Here is a 22,823-nt window from a genome sequence, read left to right as displayed (position 1 = left end):
ATTTTAAACGTTTCAATGTTGCAACTTCCCCTGTAAAGCAACTTTTTGCTTCTTATGTTTTCCTTTTCTAAGGCTAGTAAGATTTGTAGCAGTTTTCCCATAATGAGGAACAACGCAAACCTGGTTTGTGTTAGTAGAGAGCAGGTGTAATTCAGTGTGGATAATAAATCTAAATTAATTACTAAGGGAGCAAGGAATGAAAATTGGGAGCATTTGCTAAGAGGGAATGCTTGCTCCATGGAACAGGTGAGGGGTGGGGGTGCCATAGAATACTGACTGGTACAGCTGCTGACTGGGAAACCGGTCTACAATTCCCCTGGATAAATCTATGAAACTGTCCATCTACAGCTCAGTTACAATAAAAGGACCAATCAGCTGCCAGGCTGGGTCGGGAACAAATCAGGAAAATTGTGTTATTGCTGCAAACGGCGTTGGTTAGATCCCAAATAAAAGCAGAAAATGCTGCAAATGCTCAGCAGGTCAGGCAGCATCTCTGACGAGAGGAACGGAGTTAATGCTTCATTGAAAGGTCATCGACCTGAAATGTTTTAACTGTGTAGGCGCTGCCAGACCTGCCGCGTGTTTTCCAGCATTTTCTGCTTTTTATTTCTGATTACCAGCATTTGTTGTATTTTGCTTTTATTTGATTTGGTTAGATCCCATCTGGTGTACTCTGAGCGCCTAATTGAAGGAAGGATATTGTCAAAGGCAAGCAACAGAAACAGTTCTGGGTAGCAGAGTAAAACAGTAAGATGAAAGACTTGAAGTAGCCATTTGGAGGAGATTTCGAAGGCTTTAACCTGGAGTCAGTAAAAAGCAGATCCTGGGTTTCAAATGGGAATTTGTGAATGTGTGAATGCATTGTCACTTTCCAATCACACTTCCATTTCTCACTTGTAAACTCAACATTTTTAGATATTTAATGTTCAGATTTACATCATACCTGAATAACTGAAATTTTAAAGATTCTGAAAGGAGTTGGTCCAGTGAAAATGACAACAATTTGCAATTTTAAAGTGCCTTTAATGTAGAAAACCATCCCAAAGTGCTTCACAGAAGGATAATCAAAATAAAGCTTCAGTGCGTTGAACGATTCAAATATCACAGCCACAAGTTTAAAAGTTTGGAAAATGAAAATCAAAATGGCAAATACTGAAAATCTGAAACCAAAACTGGAAGCGCTGGAGATGTACATGAGGCCCATCTTAGAAACGTAGAAAATTTATGGCACAAAAGGAGGCCATTTGGCCCATTGCGCTGGTGGAAAAAGAGTTTATCCAGCCTGATCACACTTTCCAGCTCTTGGTCTGTAGCTCTGCAGGTTACGGCACTTCAGGTGTATATCCAAGTATATTTTAAATGCAATGAGGGATTCTGCCTCTACCACCCTTTCAGGCAGCAAGTTCCAGACACCCATCACCCTCTGGCTGAAATTATTTCTTCTCAACTCCCCTCTAATCCTTCTACCAATTACTTTAAATTTATGCTGTCTGGTTATTGACCTCTTTGCTAAGGGAAATAGATCTTTCCTATCCACTCTGATTAAGCCCCTCATAATTTTATACACTCAATTAAATCTCCCCCTCAGTCTCCTCTGTTTCAAGGAAAACAGCCCCACCAAGTATTTATTTATTATTTATTTATTTAGAGATACAGCACTGAAACAGGCCCTTCAGCCCACCGAGTCTGTGCTGACCATCAACCACCCATTTATACTAATCCTACATTAATCCCATATTCTCTACCACATCCCCTCAATTCTCCTACCACCTACCTATACTAGGGGCAATTTTACAATGGCCAATTTACCTATCAACCTGCAAGTCTTTGGCTGCGGGAGGAAACCGGAGCACCCGGCGGAAACCCACGCGGTCACAGGGAGAACTTGCAAACTCTGCACAGGCAGTACCCAGAATCAAACCTGGGTCGCTGGAGCTGTGAGGCTGCGGTGCTAAAACACCACAGACTTACATTTCACATATTCCGATGAACAAGATACACCAAAAATGTTAATATTTACTGTGCTAATAGAACTCTTGTGTATTAGGTTTGCTGGAAGATTTTCATCAGAAGGGCATTTTAGAGTTTATGTATTGAGTTACTGTGGACGGCAAATGGACTAAGAACATAAGAACTAGGAGCAGGAGTAGGCAATTCAGCCCCTTGAGCCTGCCCCGCCATTCAATACAATCATGGCTGATCTCATCTCGGCTTCAACTCCACTTTTCTGCCCGTTCTCCATTCTCCTTCAACCCTTTACTAATTAAAAATATGTCTATCTCCTCCTTAAATTTACTCAATGTCCCGGCATCCACCGCACTCTGGGGTAGTGAATTCCACAGACTCCTGACCCTTTGAGAGAAGTAATTTCTCCTCATCTCTTCGCAGCGTACAGTGAGTCAGTTGGCAAATAGATGTGTTTCTAAGAAGGAATTGAGTGATTTAGTGAGACACATTAAGTGATCTGTAAAAATGGTATGGGCCTAGTTAGGTCAAACAGCCATATTCTGTTGCTAAAAATATTCAGCCATGGCTCAGTGGTAGCCCTCTCACTGATAAGGCTGAGAGTGCAAATCCCACTGCGGAGACTTGGGCACAAAATCGAGACTGATACTCCCATGCAGCATTGAAGGAGCGCTGAAGTGTCTGAGGTGTCGTCTTTCAAATGAAACAATAAACTGAGACCCCGTCCGCCCTCCCAGATGGACGGAAAAGATCCCATGGCATTATTTCGAAGTAGAGCAGTGGAGTTTTCCCAGTAACCTGGCCAGTATCCATTAAAAAAACATTATCTGGTCATTATCACACTGCTCTTTGTGGGAGCTTACTGTGTGCAAATTGCTTTCCATGTTTTCTACAAAAAGTACATGATTGCTTGTAAGGCAGTTTAGGATGTTCTGAGGCCATGAAAGGTGCCATACAAATGCAAGTACTAGTTTGTCATTTCCTGTGTAAACAGTATGTGTCCCCTGGTCTACTTTGCTGTTACTTGAATCATTTCTTTACAGAATGAAACAACAGGCCTCTACAGCCACTTAGTAGGGATTCCGAAGGCTCTATTACCAGGAATTGGTGGGAAAAAGATTCTGGATTTCTGGTGGGAAGTCGTGAACATGTGAGTGCATCATTGCTGTTGTTCCTGCTCTCACCTGTAAGAGCTGCTTCTTTGCATAACTTTTTAAAAGTTTGCATCTTACCTGAATAAGGTATCCAGGCCAGGACTAGTTAATATCGAAGATTTAGAGAGGAGGGGATGGTGACAAGGGGAGTCATGGCCACCAGAAAATGTGCAATGAGGAGAGGAGATCTGATTTAATATGTTCTACTAAAAGCAGTCTTTTATATGGTGAAGAGGACTGAGGAGTAACACTCAGTCCAGGGAGGTTTAGCTAGGTTTTCTTGTTCCATGTCAGCTGTGGCTTAGTGGATAGCACTCTTGCCTCTGGGTGGAGTTTGTGGGTTTGAGTCCCACTCCAGAGATTTGAGCTCAGATTCTAGGCTGATAATCCTGGTTATGTATTGCAGGAGTGCAGCACTGTTGGAGGTGCTGCCTTTCAGATGGAATGTTAAACAGAGGACCTGTCTGCCCTCTCAGGTGGGCATAAAAGATCCCATGTGACTATTTTGATGAAGAACAGGGGAGTTCTACCCAGCGCCCTGGCCGGTTTTTACTCTTCAACCTCCGTCACCAAAACAGATTATCACTGGTCATTTATCTCATTGCTGTTTACGGGACCTTGCCATGTGCAAGTTGGATGCTGTGCTTCCTACATTACAAATGTGACTACACTTCAGGAAGTGATTAATTTGCTGTAAAGCACTTTAGGCCATCCTGAGGTGGTGAAAGGTGCTATATAAATGCAAATTCTTTCTTCCCTCTAACATTCTATCGAGCTCCCTGTATAAAATTGGTTTGACTTATCATATATCATTACGTTTTCTCTATTCTGTTGCAGGCGCCAGCTCTTCAATGAAGTCTACCTTGTCACAAATGCAGACAAGTGAGTAAATCTGCCGCTGAAACAAGTAGTGAAGTAATACATAGTCAATAAAACCAAAGAGAAATACTGCTGATGCTGGAAATCTGAGGTCACAAACCTGAAACGTTAACTCTGCTTCTCTCCACAGATGCTGCCAGACCTGCTGAGTTTTTCCAGCACTTTCTGTTTTTATTTCAGATTTCCAGCATCCGCAGTAGTTTGCTTTTATTTTATTTTAGCTTGTTGCATTCACGATAAAGTAAGCGGGGAGTCTTGATCTTGTGTGGCGTGGTGTGTGTGTGATGGAGATGAAATGGGCACTGTTGTGCTACTTTGGAATTAACGGTTAGCCTTTCGTATGCAGGTACAAGTACTATGAGCGATGGGCAACAGCCAGTGACTTTCCAGTGGAAAACATTATTAATGATGGTTCAACAACCAGCAAAACGCAGTTGGGTGCAGTGGCTGACTTGGAGCTGGTGGTCAGGAGCAAGAGGTTCAGTGACGATGTCATGGTGGTACGTCTTGTTTTGTTGCTCTCCGTTTGTTGATGTGCAGAAGCCCTTGTGATACTGTCTCACCACAGTCTTCATGTATTTCCAGGTTGCTGGGGATATGCTGTGTGAAGATCTGAACTTTGATATAGCTGAAGTTCTCAAGTTCTTTAAGTTTAAGGTCAGTCAGAACCACTAGTTTCTTCATTCTGTTCAATTGGCTGAATACAGGTTTAAATGAAATGTTGCTGGCTTAACATAAAGAATCTTGGCGATAAGAGCTGAAAAGTTAAACTATATAATCTTGCTCGTGAGCAGTGAATTAAATCACTCAATGGCTCAATGCAGTGTCCGGGTTGGTTACAGGATAGAATTACATAGAGGTTTACAACACAGAAACAATTCTTGATGGTGTGAAGAATGTGGAAGCATTGCAAATGATCTTTCAGCTGTCCAAATTACACAGTACAGTCTTGGGCAGTCCCTCGGGATCGAGGATGACTTGCTTCCACTCCAGTTCGATGGGTTCCGAGATGGCTGTTAAGTCCAATGCTTGATCTGCAGACTCTGCCACATGAAGGGCAGGTGGTGCTCAGGTAGATGAGGAGTTTGGAGGTTTGTGCGCTCTCTCCGATGCCTCGACTTTGCCTCTGCATGTTCCTAACCAAGTCCCTTGAGGGATACAATGGCTTCCCGAATGAGCTTGCTCCATCTAGGACGGTCACGAGCCAGGGACTCCCACGAGTCAACGGGGATGTCTGATCTCTTCAGGGAGTCTTTAAAGACTTACCTAAAGCATTTCCATTGTCCTCCTGGGAGTCTCCTGCCGTGACCAAGTTCTGAGTAGAACAGCAGCTTCGAGAGTCTGGTGTCAGGCATGCGAACGACATGTCCTGCCCAGCAGAGCTAGTTTTGGGTGATTAGCTCCCCGATGCTGGGCAGGTTGGCCTGGAAGAGGACATTGCTGTTGGGCTGCCTTTTTTGCCACTGGATTTGGAGGTTCTTGCGGAGGCACCTCTGGTGGTACTTCTCCAGTGCTTTGAGGTGCCTGTAATTGATTGTCCAAGTCTCCAAAACATGTAGGAGCACAGGGGTCACTGCTGCCCACTAAACCATGATCATAGTCTTGGGTTTGAGATCCTGATTCTCAAATACTCTCTTCCTCAGTTGGCCGAAGGCTGAGCTGACACATTGGAGGCGATGATGAACCTTGTCGTTTGTGTCTGCCTTTGCCGAGAGGAGGCTCCCAAGATATGGAAAATGGTCCACATTTTCCTGGATCTCGCCATTGATCTTGTTTGATGGGTGGGGTGGGGAGAGGTGTTTTGGGAGCTGGTTGGAAGAGGACCTTCGTTTTTTGAGTGTTTAGTGGAAGACCCATTTTTTCATATGCTTCGGAGAAGGAGTCAATGATGATCTGGAGCTCTATACAGTAGAGATTAGGGAATCACTGCATTATATACTCGGTCATCTTTTTTGGTCCATGTACATTCCACACACTTCCTCAGACACTGACCATGTCTTCCTCAGTCAAGATATTTGTGAAAAATCAATATATATTGTACTTTAAGAAAATCTCGATGGCATCAACATTCAGGATAATGGCATGTCAAAGCTCTTATTACACAGATTGCAGGTTTGGCTGACTAGTTTCTGATCTTATTCAAGATGAGCGTGAGCAGAATATGATATTAACCTTGATAGTTACTATCTCTTTCTTGAGATTGTATGCTGTGTGCCTGAGAGTCTGGACAATGTAACTTTAGATTAATTTTTATGTTAGTCACGCTGTTGGGTTTTTTTACTGTTCCTAGGCCCCAGGCTATTTCTCCACTTCTGTTGTCTTTGTTTTCTCATTTTACAGCCTGTAAAATTATATATACAACACCAACAGCTTGCATTTATATAGCACCTTACGGGTTGGGTGGGGTGGTGAACCGATGTCGATCTTCCAGTGATTGGTTAGCGAAAGCCTACCTGCTTGGAGAGTCAGAAAAATATAATTCAATGGGAGAATCCTGCACAATGCTAGCCACACATAAGATCAGGATCCCCCTTTTCTCCTGAGCAAGGGAAGAGTGTGTCAATGTGGAAAGGGGGAACAAGTTAATAACAGTCTCTGTCTGTTAACTTACTTTCCCCCAGTCCAACACACAACGTAGGCAAGACTCTTAATATTCCCAGAGCTCAGTTGAACTCCAGAGGCCATCACCTGCCTAGACCATTGCAAACAGTGTACCATCCTCAAAATGTATCAACAGCCCAGTGTACTGTCGAGTATGGGGCATGTCAGAAAATGGCACTGAATTGGGCTCAAACACACACCCTTTTGAGAGACGAGAGTGCTACCAACTGAGTAATGACTCATGAGTAATGCAAGTAACTGCTAGAATGTGCTTATAAAAGGCTAACATTATGTTTTTATGTTGGCTGACAGAAGGGTGAACTGGCCATTTACTATGAAATGGAAGAAGGAGAGAAGACTGAATCTCGGGGAATAGTTGAGGTGTGCCCCAGTACGCACAGGTAGGTTCTTGATTGGAAAGGGTCATTCTTTGTGCTGTACAGTCTTCTGTCATATGCCTGCCACTCATCGATAGAATCATAGAATGAAACAGCACTGAAGGTGGCCATTCAGTCCATCTTGCCTGTGCTGGCTCTTTGAAATAGCTTTCCAATTAGTCCCATTCCCCTGTCCCTTCCCCATAATCCTGCAAATTTTTCCCTTTCAAATATTTATTCAATTTCCTTTCTTCTCCTCTCGCCTCTGGTTCTTTTACCAATTTCCTTAAATCTGTCACCTCTGATTACCCACTCTTTTGCCACTGGAAGCAGTTTCTCCTTATTTACCCTATTCATGATTTTGAACACCTTTGTTAAATCTCCCCTTAACCTTCTCTGCTCTAAGGAGAACCACCCCAGCTTCTCTAGTCTTGCCACCAACAACTACTTGAATTTATATAGCGTCCTTAACATAGGTGCTTCAGGAATGTTATCAAACAAAATGTAACACTGAGCCCCATAAGGAGATATTAAAATAGGTGACTAAAAGCAAAAAAGTAGGTTTTGAGGAGCATCTTAAAGAAGAAAAGAGAGGAGGAGATGCAGAGTAGCTTAGAGAGGGAATTCCAGAGCTTGGGGCCTAAACAGCTGAAGGCATTGGCGCCAGTCGTGGTGCAATTAAAATCGGATATGCACAAGAGGTCAGAATTGGGGGACTGCAGAGATCTCAGAGGTTTGTGGGGCTGGACCTAACGTAGAGAGGCAGGGCTATGGAGGGTTTTGAAAGTAAGGATGAGAATTTTAAAATTGGTGCATTGCCAGACTTGGAGCCCATGGAGATCAGTGAGTGCAGGGGTGATAGGTGAACAGGATTTGATATGAGTTAGGAGAGTTTTGGATGAGTTCAAGTCACGTGACAGAAGTCCTGTATCCCTGGTACCATTCTAGTAAACCTCCTCTGTACCCTCTCCAATGCTGTGGCCTCTTTCTTGAAGTGTGGTGTCCAGAAATGGACACAATTCAAATGTAGAGGAAGAATGTAGTGATCAGAATAGGTGTGGAGCTAGTGCCAACACGGGAACAAGGGGCAAATGGCCTCCTTATTGGTTGAGATTTCTCAGGAATGTTCTCATCATTTCAAAAGCAAACATCAGAAATTGTCATGATTCCACTCTGTCCTTTATCTGCGACCTTCTGATTTTGCACTTTGCAGAAGCTTAAAGACCTAAACTCAACCATAGCTCAGTTGGTAGCACTGTCACCTCTGAATCACAAGGTTCTGGATTCAAGGCCCACTCCAGGACTTGAGCACAAAAATCAAGGTTGACAGTCCAGTGCAGTGCTGACGGAGTGCTGCACTGTCAGAGTTGCCGTCTTTCAGATATGACGGTAAGTAGAGAGCCGATTTGCTCAGGTGGATGTAAAAGATCCAAAGGCATTAATTCAAAGAAGAATTGGGGTCTTCTCTTTGAGGTTATGGCCAATATATATCCCTCAACCATCGAGACAAAAGCCGATTATCTGGTCATTATCACATCGCTGTTTGTGGGAGCTTGCTGTGCACAACCTGGCTGCTACATTTCCTATGTTACAACAGTGACTGCACTTCAAAAGTGCGACATTTTCTGTAAAGTGCTTTGCCCCATCCAGTGGTTGTGAAAAGCGCTATAAAAACGCAAGTCTTTTTTTTTAATTCACTGATGAATCTTTAAAACATTTTCTTTTGTGGGTTGCAATCTCCAGTGAGCCGTGCAGGTTTCGTGACATGCACTAAGCTATCCGTGCATGCTGTCTTCCTAGAAGCAGAAGATACTTAACCTTGTCTTCTTTCAGAATCACCAAGTTTTATGAGAAGCCCTCTGCAGATGTCACACAATCAAGGCTTGCGAGTGTCGTCTTTTATTGTTTCCAAAGTGAGACACTGCCGACTCTGGGGGAGTATCTGAAGCATTATCCACTGGTGGAGGATCGAGGGCTTGGGAAGTACATGGTGAGAAAATCTTCCTTTTGTTTGAGTGAAATTGTCGCTGACAGTTATGTTTGGTGTAACTACGAGTAGATACACGATAAATGAATAGTTCAGCACTCTTCATCTCATCGTATCAGCATATTCCTTTCTCCCTTGTCTGTGGAGAGAATCTGCTCTGTGCTGAAACCGCTTAGTTCTGACATCGCAGTTCTTGCATCAAAGGAGGAAGCTACATTAAATTACAGAAGAGACAGAACACATAATCGGGCCTTTTAACGTCACTATTTTAATGTTTCCTGATGTACTTAACAAATCACATAAAGGCTCTTCCCATGTTACGTGAAACTAGTGTCTCCTTTGATACAGTGATGTTTAAAACCTCATTATTTCCTCTGGCCTTTCACTTCAGGAGTGGCTCATCAGCAAGACTAAAATCCCGGTGTTTGGAATGAAGCTGCCTACTGGATTCCAGCTCATTGGGCAAGTGGTAAGATTAGACACTACATTCTGTCCAACATGGATTGTTGGACATTGTATTATGCTATGTTACAATGTGGTCAGACACTGATTCGTTCCCACCTATTGCCCTACACATTTTCCAACCTTAACCATGGCATCAAAGGTGGGAAGTTGGGGGGGGGGGGGGGGGTGGTGAAGAGTAGGCACAGAATGGAGCTTAGGAAGATTTGCTGTCTAAATGTGGCGAGTGATATAGAAGAAGAGGGAAGGAGAGTTTCGAACTGTTTTCATTCACCCTTTGTAACCCAATGTATTTATCTAATCATCAGGTAATCCTTGTGCTCAAATCTCTCTATGATCTCACCCCTCCCTATCTCTATAGCCTCCTCCAGCCCTACAACCCTCAGAGAAACTCTTCGCTCCTCCAATTCTGGCCTCTTGCGCATTCACAGTTTCCTTTGTTCCACTACCTCCAGCTGCCTAGGCCTTAAGTTCAGGAGTTTTCTCTCTAAACCTCTCTACCTGTCTGTCGTACTTTAAGATGTCAGGCTTACATAGAAGTTACAGTGCTGAAAAAGGCCATTTGATCCATCTGGTCTATGCCGGTGTTTATGCTGCACACCAGCATCCGTCCACCCCTCTTCATCTAACCCTATTGGCATATCCTCCTATTCCTTTCTCCTTCATGTGTTTATCCAGCTTCCCCTTAAATACATCACAGTTGCACCCACAATTATGAAAACCAGGGTTACCAGGTGGAATCGCCACTCGCATTTACAGATTGTGGGGTGAATTTCACTCACCAGTAGCGCTTTTCCATTGTATTTCTCTCCTGCTAATGCTTTAATTTATTGATAGGATCTCTCCGAATACAAGAAGTGGCTGGTGTGCTACTCTTCGAAACAACATGGTTCTGCTGTCAAATCAATTACCTGCCGCTCCTACGCACGGTAATGTTGGTTTTAGCATCGTTCGTCTACCACTATGCTGGACTAGAATTCCAACTTAGATGCTATAAGTTCTGAAAGGTTTTTGTTGATGATTCCTTAAGAAGGTGGTGGTGAGCTGCTTTCTGGAACCACAATGGTCCGTGGGGTGAGAGACTTCCACAGTGCTGTTAGGTAGTGAATTCCAGGAATTTAACCCAACAGTGATGAAGGAACAGCGATATATTTCCAAGTTAGGATGGTGTGTGACCTTGGAGGGGAACTTGGAGGTGGTGGTGTTCACAAGCACCTGCTAATTGTCATCAGGTATTCAACAATCCATCAAATATTTCATCAGGACATAAGAAATAGGAGCAGGAGCCTGCTGTGCCAGTCAATAAGATCTTCTAACTCAACTCCACCTTCCTGTCCGATCCCCATAACCAATATTTACATTTTATTCAAACTGCAACAAGGAAAAAGAAGGGTTTGGTCATGATGCTGCAGCCATTATGGTGGAGGAACTGGTCATTTCCTGCATATATTTGAGAAACACAGCTGCAAACAAAATGGTGTAAAGTGATGGTGCAAGGTGGCATCTTTGCTTGACACTGGACGTGGGGGTGGGACGGTTGGGGGTGGGGGGAGGAAGCGGGGCGGAGGGGAGGTGGAGCATCGTGGATCAGCTGGAAGCTAAGGATCCCACAGGACTACTCAAAGAAGAGCAAGGATCTTTCCTTCCTCCACCAGTAGCATGACCAAAAACAGATTGATTGTTGAGAGCTTATGTCATTCTCTTTAAATGCACCATCCTTCACAGAATGTTTTCTTCTAAATTGACAATAAATGACTGATTCTGAAAATTGGAGGAGAACAATAACTGGGCAGTAATCTGAGAGAGAGGTTCAAATGACATTAAAGCTCCCTGGTAAATAAGGTACAAGATATATCCCTATTTCTTTACATGTCTCTCTCCACTCCAGTATCTGCTGATTGCTCGTGTACTGACTACTGCCGTATGGTTGATTTGTACAGACTTGCACGCTGCAGGAGGAATGATTTGCAGCATCACTGAGACATTCTACAGCTGTTGTAGAAAAGCCTTAGTAATTATATGTTCTGGGATCTTAGAGGTAGATTTTATTTTCATTATCAGTGGCACACCATTTCCACAACAACTCCTGTGAATTTGTACACTTCCCATATAAAATAGAATTTGAAATTTTTGCATAAAACAATCTGGAGGTAGTGTAATTCCTGGTTTCTTAACAATAACAAATCACTTACTGTAATTCTCAGATAGTTACAGGGAAGTGTCAACCTTGCCTTGGAGTCAGAAGGCTGTGGGGTCAAGCACCACGCCAGCTAACTGAGCACTTAATCTTGGTTGACACTTCAGTGCAGTACTGAGAGAGCATTGCACCATTGGAGGTGTGGTCTGTTGGATGAGACAGTAAACTGAGGCCCTGTCTGACCTTTCAGGTGGCTGTAAAAAAAAAAATCCCATGGCACTATTTTGAAGAAGAGCAGGGGAGTTCTCCCTGGTATTCTGGCCAATATTTATCCCTTAACTAACATTTCTGAAAAACAGATTATCTGGTCATTATCACATTGCTGTTTTCTGAGAGCTTGTGGTGGGAATATTAGCTGCCACTTTTTCCCTACAGTACAACAGTGACTACACATCAAAACTATACTACACTGCAAAACTACACTACACTTCAAAATTACACTACACAACACTGAGGAATGTCCTGAGATCATGAAAGGTGTATATAATGTTTGTTTTTCTTTGTAACAAAATCACACTTGTATATTATCTTATAAAAGATCTCAAAGTGCGTCACACAATTCAGCCAGTTTATTTTGAAGTTCCGTGACCTGAGTAGAAAGAAAGCTTTGCACCAGATCAGCCTCTGTACCTAAACGGTCTGTTGGAATTAAAACCATATCATTGGGAATGGGTTTTCCTCCTTGTGCTTGATAACAGAGATCCGTTTGAAATGTTGCTGGACTTGTGATGAGTCATTGCACTAACGCTCACTTGTTTTTAGGGTCGGAATTATGGGAAATCCATCAGATGGCTTCTTTGGAAAAACCATTGCCATGACAATATCTAACTTCTGGGCTGACGTGACGATATGTGAAAGCAAAAAAGTCGTAAGTAAAATCTATGCACGATTGAGCAAGGTAACTAGTGCAGAATATGCACACTGACAAACGGAGGTTGTTTCTTTAATCCATTTGCAACAAAATTAATCTTGTTGTTAATTGTACCTCCAAATTCAGTAGAGCATGACAACAGCAAAACAGTTTTCCCATACCAGCCAGCGGTGTGGTCTCAGAGACAGCCTCAGCATGATTTAATGCATTTTGCAGTGTTAAGTGGTTGGATTCACTAACATTACAATATGGGTGCTCTTCTGCTGGATTCAAAGACGTTTATGCATTCAAAAATATTACAAGCTTTTAAGTGGCATCTGTTTAACAGGGCTATGAAATGGAGGCAGCAAAAAGGCGCAAACTGCTCCCCTTTTACAGTTTGAGTTTTGAAATGGAAATGATGAGTGCACATTTTGAGTGCTTGGAGTATTAGCAGTGTGTTGCAGTGTATTTTCTTGAAGCAACAGATTTATATTATAATTTTTGCGAGAATGAAAAGCAAGCTTAGCGTGGTGAACAGTTAACTGGTCTTAGTCAGAACGTTACAACAAACTGACGATCCAATACAGAAAGGAGCCCATCCTTCTTGTGCCAGCTCTCGAGCTGTTCACGTCCTTCTGCACAATCCCCTCCCCACAACACCACCCTACCCATCGGCTCTCTCTCCCCAGACACCATTAATTATTTCTTTTTCCAGTATTTATCCATTTCTCTTTTAGCAGTTATTATGGATTCTGCTTCTACTAATGTTTCTGGTAGAGCATTCTGTGTCCAAACAGCCCTCTGTTTAAAAAAACAAACTATTCTCATAGCCTCTCCTTTCAGCCTTTAGGTGATGATTTAAAATTTATGCCCTTTAATTACCAACTCACTCACCTTATCAAAACCCTTCATAATTTTGAAAACCTCCATCAGATCGACTTTTAATCTTCTCTGTTCTACCAAAAAGATCCACCATTTCTATGACCTATCCTCTCATCCCTGGAGTTATAAAAATTTTTTGTACCGTCTCCAAGGCCTTAACACATTTCCTGAAGTAGGATGCCCGACACTAGACACTATTAATCTAACTGTGGCCTAACCAATGATTTATATAGATGTGGTATATGTCTTTGCTTTTAACGCTTTGTACCCTATGTATAAAACTTATGCCACAGAGGAGGAACCTGGGGTAGGAAGGGGTAAAATTCACCAGGATCCCATTCGTGATTGCTATCCTGTGGGCTTCTACTGGACTGAAATCATTTCCTGTGTTACAACAGTGATCACATTTCAAAAGTTATAAAACGCTTTGGGGCAACCCGAGGTCGTGAAGGGTGCTACATAAATGCAAGTATTCTATTGCTGGAAAGAGCGTGAGTGTGTGTGTTTGTGAGTATATATGTATATAGAGTGGGTAGAGACAGAATGAGGCTTTCATAGTCAAATGACTGCTTTCGTAGTCAAATAGCCCACCTGAGATCAGTCTCATTCTGGGTTCACACATGAACGATGACTGCTTGGGTAAGATTGCAAAGGGTTAATTGTGCCTATGGAAAGGTATCTCAGCATGAATCTGCACTTTCAGGAGAAGAGGAGAAAAAATTATCACTAAAGAAAGTCGTGTGGTTTTTTGAGGGCTCGGCCTATTGAGGATTTCCTTTCAAGTGTCTTTGAGTTCTTACTCTAACACTGCTTTCTGTTTTTGAATTTCCCAGGTGCTGGTACCCCATCCTCTCAATGACCCCACAGAGTTTGGAAGCTTGCAAGATTTACATGGGATCAGTCGGAAGGAAGGGTTTGTAACTTAACTTTTGTGAGCGTGTTTCAGTGCAGTGGAATTGTTTCACCATTGGACATCAGCAGTTTACAAAGTAACATTTTTATTTTAGCACATGCATGTGTAACTTTGGCAAAAGAACATGGGTGGGGAGACAATCAGAATTTTTTTAATGCAGCAAATTGTTAAGATCTGGAATGCGCTGCCTGAAAGGGCGGTGGAAGCAGATTCAATACTTTCTAAAGGAAATTGGACAAATACTTAAAGGAGAAATTTGCAGGGCTGTGGGGAAAGAGTGGGGATTGGGATTATTGGATAGCTCTTTCACAGGCGTGATGAGCCAAATGCCCTCTGTGTTGTAAGAGTCTATGTCTCCAACGTTACTGATTCCTAGTTTATAAGCAGGCACATTGAAGGCTGAATTTAAGGGCCTCTCTGAAATGGGTTCAGAGGTGGGTGGGGCCCACAGAATTGCGACATGAGGTAGGGGGCAGAGGGCCCGTTGCCTCCCCATCGCAGGGCAGTTTTGTAGAGGGCTGGATAGGCTGAAGACGACCTTCCTGCCCAGAGGCCAATTGAGGCCCTTAAGTGGCCTATTTATGGGGCCACTTAAGGGCCTCCTCCTGCTGCGGCTGGGATTTAACCAATGGCGGCACGGCATCCACCACGTGGGCAGTTCGCCCAGTAAAACAAGATGACCTCCCTGCTCTGTTGGCGATCTGTGGCCCATGGAGGGCCCCCACCAGGAAAAGGTCTCCTCCTATGAACCCCCCTCCCCCTGCACTAAACACCCACCCTCACCAACCCCTCCTTGGGGCCTGCTGGTCTGGTCCCGGAGACCCCGCCTCACTCACATTGGATCCGGGCTCCATCGCTGGGCCTGGGTCCAAGGCCTGGTGCAATACTGGCAGTTGCCACTGCTCCTGGTGGCGCCGCCAATACTGCTGAGCTGTGGACCCTGTGATTGGCCAGCAGCTCTTGGAGGCGGGATCCTGGTGCCATGCTGCTAATTGGCCTGGTGCCATTGAATCGCTCCAGCTGGCTAAGGCGGGACACCCCCTGCCTTTTCAGCCCAGCGCTGGAAGCCCCACTCTGGCCATGAAATTCAGCCCTGAGTGTATGTTAAAGGTATTGAAGTGACTATTGACACCACTGTGTCAGCAGTGAGTTGGCAGAGGGACGGGACTTACTGAAGGACTCACAGCAAACAGAGTCTATTTAAACATGGCCTCTACAAACTATGGCAAACAGACTCATGATCAAAACTACAGCAAGTCTCCCGATAAAAGCAGGATTATTTCTCCAGCAAAAATGCAGTGAGTGGAGGATAGTTATGTTACACAAATTGTATAGAATCAATCCCAGTTATTTACAGCTGTGATTGTCAGAAGAATTAGTCAATGATCTCCATTTTATTTGGGGCTTGTGGTGTCTCTGGAGACAGTCTAAAACATATTCCATTCCTCAGTGATGATTTGTACCTGCTTGATAAAATGAAAATATACTTTACTCCACTTAAGATTGAGGCTGTTTACAATACTTATTTTGTTTCCTTTCCCCCTTGATGCCTTCTCGTATGGGTGATGAATCACACTGGGGTTCTGTTTCTCGGGCAGTAGTAGTCCTTGAAGAATAACATGTATACTTTTAATTATGTTGCTGGAATTGTCCCATTCTTCACATGTAAGACTGGACATTGGGCTCGATTTTAAGAAGTCCTCAACATCGGTGGGGGGTGCCTGAAGATGGCTCTGGATGAGGCCCGCCACGGACCTCGACGCCGGGAGGATCCGGCCCAGTCCTCCCGGCAACGGTGAGGCTCCATGGTGACACTGCCGTTGCTGGGCGACAGGACCACAATTTGAATATTCAAATCAATTAACTTAATTTTACATACACTTACCTTAAATGTTGAGGGCCCGCCACGATCTTCGGCCCAGCGGCCGGCTCTCCCGTGCCTTCCAATCCCCAACTGGGGAAACTAGGCGCCACATTGTGGGGAGGGTGTGCGGAGGTAAGTTTGTCAGTGCGGGTGGGGGGTGGGACAGACACAGTCAAATACAGGGCGGCACAGTGGCGCAGTGGTTAGCACCGCAGCCTCACAGCTCCAGCGACCCGGGTTCAATTCTGGGTACTGCCTGTGTGGAGTTTGCAAGTTCTCCCTGTGTCTGCGTGGGTTTTCTCCGGGTGCTCCGGTTTCCTCCCACAAGCCAAAAGACTTGCAGGTTGGTAGGTAAATTGGCCATTATAAATTGCCCCTAGTATAGGTAGGTGGTAGGGAAATATAGGGACAGGTGGGGATGTGGTAGGAATATGGGATTAGTGTAGGATTAGTATAAATGGGTGATTGATGGTCAGCACAGACACGGTGGGCCGAAGGGCCTGTTTCAGTGCTGTATCTCTAAACTAAAACTAAACATAAAAGGTGCAGGGGATGGTGGGAAGAGTTCAACTTTAAACTTTGTGCAGTTTGGTGGGGGGGGGGGCGGAAGGTCAGATGTAAAAGGTAAGTGTTTTGGGGGGGAAAGCACAAATAGTTATTGTAATTGTTAAAGGAGGGGTGGGAAAGGGGAAAAAAGAAACGTATTTATTTAATTTTTGTGTATTATTTCTTCAAATAATTAAATAAGCCAGCAGGGCTGGCTGCCCTTGAAAAATGGCGTCAGCGCCTGTGCACAGGCAGCTGATGCCATTGCCGGGGACGGACAGCCCACCCCCTCCACATGATTGGCAGGGGGTGGGGGGGACGGCATGGGCCGTCCTGACTATTTAAATGAGCCGCCGCGCTTAAGACCGAGGCGGCTTTTTGGCGTGTGGCCTGCACAGGCGGGCCACCATTTTTTGAGCTCGCGGCCGAGATTGGCGGCGGGTTCATAGAATCCATCTGATTGGGTGTGTGCAGGAGATTTGATTGATTGTGGATGATGGGGACATTGTAGGCTGTCCAGTTGTTCTCTCCACTGAAATTCCTGGAAGGGACAGTGTCTGATGGGTGGGACTGCTAGCGGACGTTTGCAATTTTTTTAGATCCCAATTTATAGACTAGGGACACTGAAGTGAAATGTAGTGCATGAGATAACCTGACACAGACTAGGGATCAATCGCAGCTACCTTTTAAAGGGGTGGCGTCTTGTGTTGGGGGCATTGACGAGAACATGAGGTTACGCTGACAGGTAAGCAACCTGGTGCAGGTGTGTGCATGTGGTCTTTAAGCATGCCAAACTCTGCACCTGAAAATATTGTTGCAGCAAAGCAATTTTTAGGAAGCTGTGCAGGCGTAGTTTGCACATCACAGCTTCAGTTTTAGGGTTATAAAGAGCTGAGGGGTAGATGGGGAATTTGAATCATGGACTTTAGCTTTCTCCTACTTGCACACCTATCGCCTAAAAAATAATCCATGATGATATACTGCTTATTAATGTGTAAACGCTTGTCAATAGGGATTTGTCAAACGGCATACAGTTCCACAGGGGTCAAGCAGCTTTGCTCAGTTGCCCATTCATCATGTGTGGGATTAGACAGTGGCTATTCAACAGGGGAGAGCATCACTGCCAAAGCCTGACTTCAATGAATGGCAAAATTGCAAGCATTTGGCAAGGCTGCATTTATTACCCTTGTACTGAGGTGTAGTGATTGCTTGTTAGGCTACTTCAGAGGCCATTGAAGAGCCAACCATACAATGTGAGACTTGGTTCTTATGTAGGCTTCACAAGGTAGAGCTGAGCTGACAAGCTTCCCTCCCTCAACGGGCTTAGGAAACCTGAGGGATTTTTACAATAATGAAGCAGCTCTCAATATCACTTTTTTTCTTCTGTGTTGCCAGCCCAGATTTATAACCAAAGTGGGAATTAAATTCACTACTTCTGGCTTGTAAGTCTAGTAACGTAGCCACTGCACCACGAATCAATATCATGTATCGTGAGATGCTGAACCAGTCAGGATTTGCCTGGGAGCCTTTCAAAGTATGTGGGAATATAGGCCTGAATCGATGTTTAATTGTACAGAATGGCACTGGACTGTCTTCTTGGGAGCAGAGTGGCACTCTGGAATGAGGGAAAGCAACTGGAGGGGGGAAAGAAACAGTTGTGGGGAAGCAAGTGCTAAATTGAGGTCTTTTTGCAGGTATCTGGGTGGCCTGAGGTTACTGCAAGCAACCTGTAAGAAGTTCTACCAATACTGCTCTGAGCAAGGGTAAGAAAAGCTCGAGGTTTTGTGAATCCTCCTGTTTAGGCAATGATGGCTAACACTAATGCGTTTCATAATAATGAGACTTTAAACAGAGGCCCCTCTCGGGTGGATGTAAAAGATCCCAGGGCCACTATTTTGAAGAGCAGCAAGGGAATTCTCCCCGGTGTCTGGGCCAATATTTATTTCTCAACCAAGATCACTGAAACAGATGATCTGGTCTGATGTGGGAGTTAGCTGTGTACATATTGGCTGCCACAGTTCTGACATTACAACAGTGACTCCACTTCAAGAGTATTTCATTAGCTTTAAAGTGCTTCAGGATGTCCTGAGATCATGAAAGGCAATATATATAAATGCACGTTCATTCTGTTCATTCTTTCTGAGTCAAATCGTGCTTATTTTCTTTTTCAGAGAAATAAAATTCTGGTGATTTTGAAGAATCTCACCTTTTAACGGCAGTTCAGTTAAATCTATTGTTTTGATGAACTTTATTGCTCCTATTTGCAGAATAGCCTTGGCAAAACGGAACTTCACTCTGAAATATGACACTAATATACCACGGCAGGTGGTAAGTATATTCATGAGCAGATTCAGGTATGATAGTATTTAGTGCTGTTGTTTTGAAGCAATGGGCACTCCAAAAAATTCCATGAGTGCATTGTAGCATTTACACTTGCTGGTTGGAATGTGCTTCTATACTCAAATGCTAAGGAGGCATTTCTTATGACTCTCCCATTGGCTGTTCTTCATGTTAGTCTAGACAATTGGAGCAGGATTTCAGAGCAGGACTTCCACCCCCTCCCCCGTTGTGATCCCTACTCATTTTCCTAGGTTAAGGCTCTTGGGGCTAAAACCTGGTTTGCATAGCGCCGCTCAAAGGGTCAATTCCCCAGGGGCAGACAGCACCGCCAGCCGTCACCTGTGCGGCCCACAGACGTTTCCTTATTGATATCAATGGAGAAAACTGATCCAAAACTCTGTTGCCCATATCCTATCGACAATAAACAACAACAACCACCATTTACTTATACATTTAATGTAATAAAATGTCCAAAGGTGCTTTAATAACATTATGAAACAAAATTTGACACCGAGCCACATAAGGAGATATTAGGCCAGAAGACCATTCAGCTGTCACTCCTGTGCTCGCTGGCCTATATTAGCTCCGTGTCCTCAACACCTTCAATTTAAAAAATCATCCTCATGTTTAAATCCCTTCATGGCTTCACACCTCCCAAATCTGTAACTACCTCTGACTCTATAACCCGCAAACTTCCAGTCTCTCTGCGGTGTTTTGTGCATCTCTCCCAATCCCTTTACCCCATCGTTGACAGCCATACCTTTAGCTGCTTAGCTTCCATGGTCGCCCCTCCTAATAACTCCTGCTTTTGCTTGGTGTCCATTTATTTCTGATTGCGTTTCTCTAAAGAGACAAGGGTTGCCATTAGTAATGCACAGCGACTCCTGACAACGCAGAGCATGTGCAAAGCGATCGCGAACGTCATCAGTGCTTGTAAACATTTGCCAGCTTGCCAGTATGAATGCGCGCATGACGTCACCAGGCAATGACTTCCTCACCCCTCAATAGCTGTGATTGCCACCTCCATTCCCCCGAACAGTACCCCGCTCCCTCCTGCCATCCCTGATTCAATGGCCACATCCCCACCTCAGCCACTCGCTCCCGCCTCATCGCTGCCTTCCATCAGCCATTTGCTAACACACCACCACCCCCACCCCCCCACAACCACCCTCAACCACCCTGGCTGCATCCCTCCCTCAGCCACTCTCTGTTGCCCTCATGGTTTCCCACCACCCCCCCCCCCACTCCACCGGCCGCTTCCCCCACCTTGGCCGCTCGCTCCAGGCCTCGCTACTTCACCCCCCACCGACCACTCGCTCCAGGCCTCTTTGGCTTTCCCGCCCTTGGCCACTCACTCCCAGCCTCGCTGCTCCCTCTCCCCTTGCCCGATTGTTCCCTGTTGCACCGCCCGAAGAAGCAGCGGCGAACAAGCCGCCGAAGTGCAAGGCGGGGAGCGAGGGGTGATGGGGCGACTTGGGAGCGAGTGGCTGAAGAGGGGAATTGGTGAGGCTGGGAGCGAGTGGCTGAGGGAAGACAGCCGTAAGCCGGGGAGAGAGCGGTGAGAAGACGGGCGCAGGAGGGAGCAGCAAAGAGAAGCAAGATAGCATGAGGGAATGGAGTACTGTTGGGGGTGGGATGGGGTGCAATTGCAACCATTGAGGGGGTTTGGGTTTAATTTGTTTTTTGTGATAAATTGAGCAGCGCCATATTTATTATGGGCAGCTGCTTGAGACATCGCAGTGACATTTCAGTGGATGAGGCTGCATTTGTGTATGTGCTAGTACTGCGCCACCTAGTGGTTGCATTGTCAGCAAACTCAGCCTTAATAATACACTATAAATGTAAGTTGTTCTGTTGGTGGTGGAGTCGGAGGGGCGAAAGGTGAGGGTAGGGTGGCTGGACTTGAACAGTAACAAGTGGACGGTTACAGAGACAGGTAAACAAGGCTCAAACTGACGATTCTGACCTCTGTGGCTCAAATTATTGCTCCATAAACTTGCTGAGCTTTTAGGAAGGGGGATCCTGTTGGAAGTATTTTCACACTAGCTTCGGGATGCATTTTATCTAATTTTCTCCATGACTGTCTTTCTACAGGGCCTTGCTGGAAGCAGGTTGGTGTTAAATTTTTAAGCAAATGTATTTGGTTTACATATACCTTTGAATAAACATTGTGGTATATTGTGTAAGTCCTTAAACTGATGGCAGTAGTCAAGAATTCTTCTTCTTTAGTTAATTTGTGTTAACATCTCCTTAGCACATGGGCTGTGCTACTGTCAGATCTTCTGATAGTACTGCTGGAATGGCGGGAGTGGTATTGTTACTATGATACTAAAATGTACGCTATAAAGTATCACAGATTAATGATAGAATTGCCTTCGCTGCTTGTCTGCACTTCACCCATTTTTTCCTATATTTTCCATTTTGATTTAGATTTAGAGATACAGCACTGAAACAGGCCCTTCGGCCCACCGAGTCTGTGCCGACCGTTAACCACCCACTTATACTAATCCTACACTAATCCCATATTCCTACCACATCCTCACCTGTCCCTATATTCCCCTACCACCTACCTATACTAGGGTCAATTTATAATGGCCAATTCACCTATCAACCTGCAAGTCATTTGGCTGTGGGAGGAAACCGGAGCACCCGGAGAAAACCCACGCAGACACAGGGAGAACTTGCAAACTCCACACAGGCAGTACCCGGAATTGAACCCGGGTCGCTGGAGCTGTGAGGCTGCGGTGCTAACCACTGCGCCACTGTTTTTATGATATGTGTTTTAGAATATGATTTTTTCTATTATTCTTTCATGGGATGTGGGCATCACTGGCATGGCCAGCATTTGTTGCCCAACCCTAATTGCTCAGCCATTTCAGAGGGCAGTTAAGAGTCAACCACATTGCTGTAGGACTGGAGTCACACACAAGCCAGACTAAGTAAGGACGCCAGATTTCCTCCCCAAAAGGACACTAGTGAACCAGATGGGTTTTTATGGCAATCGATGCTGGTTTCACAGCACCATAACTGAGACTGGCTTTCAATTGAATTAATTGAATTTAAATTCCACCAGCTGCCATGGTGGGATTCGAACCCGTGTCCTCAGGGCATTCGCCTGGGCTTCTGGATTGCTAGTTCAGTGACGTTACCACTACACCACTGTCTGCCATTCCAGCCTCCCCCCATCCTACTTCATCTCCTCTTTCTATTCCTTCCTCCCTCATGTGTTTATCTTCTTTCCCCATAAATGCATCTTTGCTGTTCACCTCAACCTCTCCTTCTGGTAGCGAGTTCCATATTCTAATCACGCCCAGAGTAAAGAAGTTTCTCTTGAATTCCTTATTGAATGTATTAATGACAATTGTATATTTATGGCCCCTAGTTTTGAACTCCCCCCAAGTGGAATAGTTTCCATTTCTACCCTATTGAACTCTTCCATAATTTTTTAAGACCTTTATTAAGTCGCCTTTCAGTGTTCTCTTTTCTAGAGAAAAGAGCTCAAGCTTCCTCCTGATAGTTATAAAGGTCTGAGAGGGATTTTAAGGCTGGAAGAGAGATAATGCAGCAAAACCATGGAGGGAATTGACGAATATTACAATTTTAAATTTGCCACATTAGGGAGGAGGAAATTATATAGGTCAGTGAGGCTATGATGCTAACAATTGGAGAATCTGGTAGTAATTGTGCTGTTTAGCAGCTTGCCTGACTGTTACGAAACAAAAGATTTGACCTCTAGGAGAGACCCAAACTCAAGACTTGGTTATGTTGAAAATTTTGTCTGACATCCTCACAATGGGGGATTT

The 22,823-nt window shown here is 44.5% G+C and overlaps 1 protein-coding gene across 1 annotated transcript in view; it reads left to right on the top strand.

The window, feature by feature from the left end:
• The first annotated feature begins 3,012 nt into the window (after window positions 1-3,012).
• The window catches only part of gkup (glucuronokinase with putative uridyl pyrophosphorylase), a 38,604-nt gene continuing 18,793 nt past the window's right edge, over window positions 3,013-22,823 (top strand). The window contains exons 1-13 of the mRNA XM_068054081.1: window positions 3,013-3,115; window positions 3,957-4,001; window positions 4,345-4,498; window positions 4,584-4,655; window positions 6,912-7,000; window positions 8,810-8,966; window positions 9,355-9,432; window positions 10,263-10,354; window positions 12,385-12,490; window positions 14,191-14,270; window positions 18,375-18,443; window positions 18,948-19,008; window positions 21,115-21,131. Of these exons, the coding sequence (XP_067910182.1) occupies window positions 3,114-3,115; window positions 3,957-4,001; window positions 4,345-4,498; window positions 4,584-4,655; window positions 6,912-7,000; window positions 8,810-8,966; window positions 9,355-9,432; window positions 10,263-10,354; window positions 12,385-12,490; window positions 14,191-14,270; window positions 18,375-18,443; window positions 18,948-19,008; window positions 21,115-21,131 (1,022 nt within the window). The 5' untranslated portion in view covers window positions 3,013-3,113. The remainder of the gene's footprint in view (window positions 3,116-3,956; window positions 4,002-4,344; window positions 4,499-4,583; window positions 4,656-6,911; window positions 7,001-8,809; window positions 8,967-9,354; window positions 9,433-10,262; window positions 10,355-12,384; window positions 12,491-14,190; window positions 14,271-18,374; window positions 18,444-18,947; window positions 19,009-21,114; window positions 21,132-22,823) is intronic.

Source organism: Heterodontus francisci, chromosome 22, assembly GCF_036365525.1.
Source record: "Heterodontus francisci isolate sHetFra1 chromosome 22, sHetFra1.hap1, whole genome shotgun sequence".
Classification (NCBI taxonomy): domain Eukaryota; kingdom Metazoa; phylum Chordata; class Chondrichthyes; order Heterodontiformes; family Heterodontidae; genus Heterodontus; species Heterodontus francisci.
The sequence above is the reverse complement of the archived record's forward strand: the minus strand, read 5'-3'. Positions and strand labels throughout refer to the sequence as shown.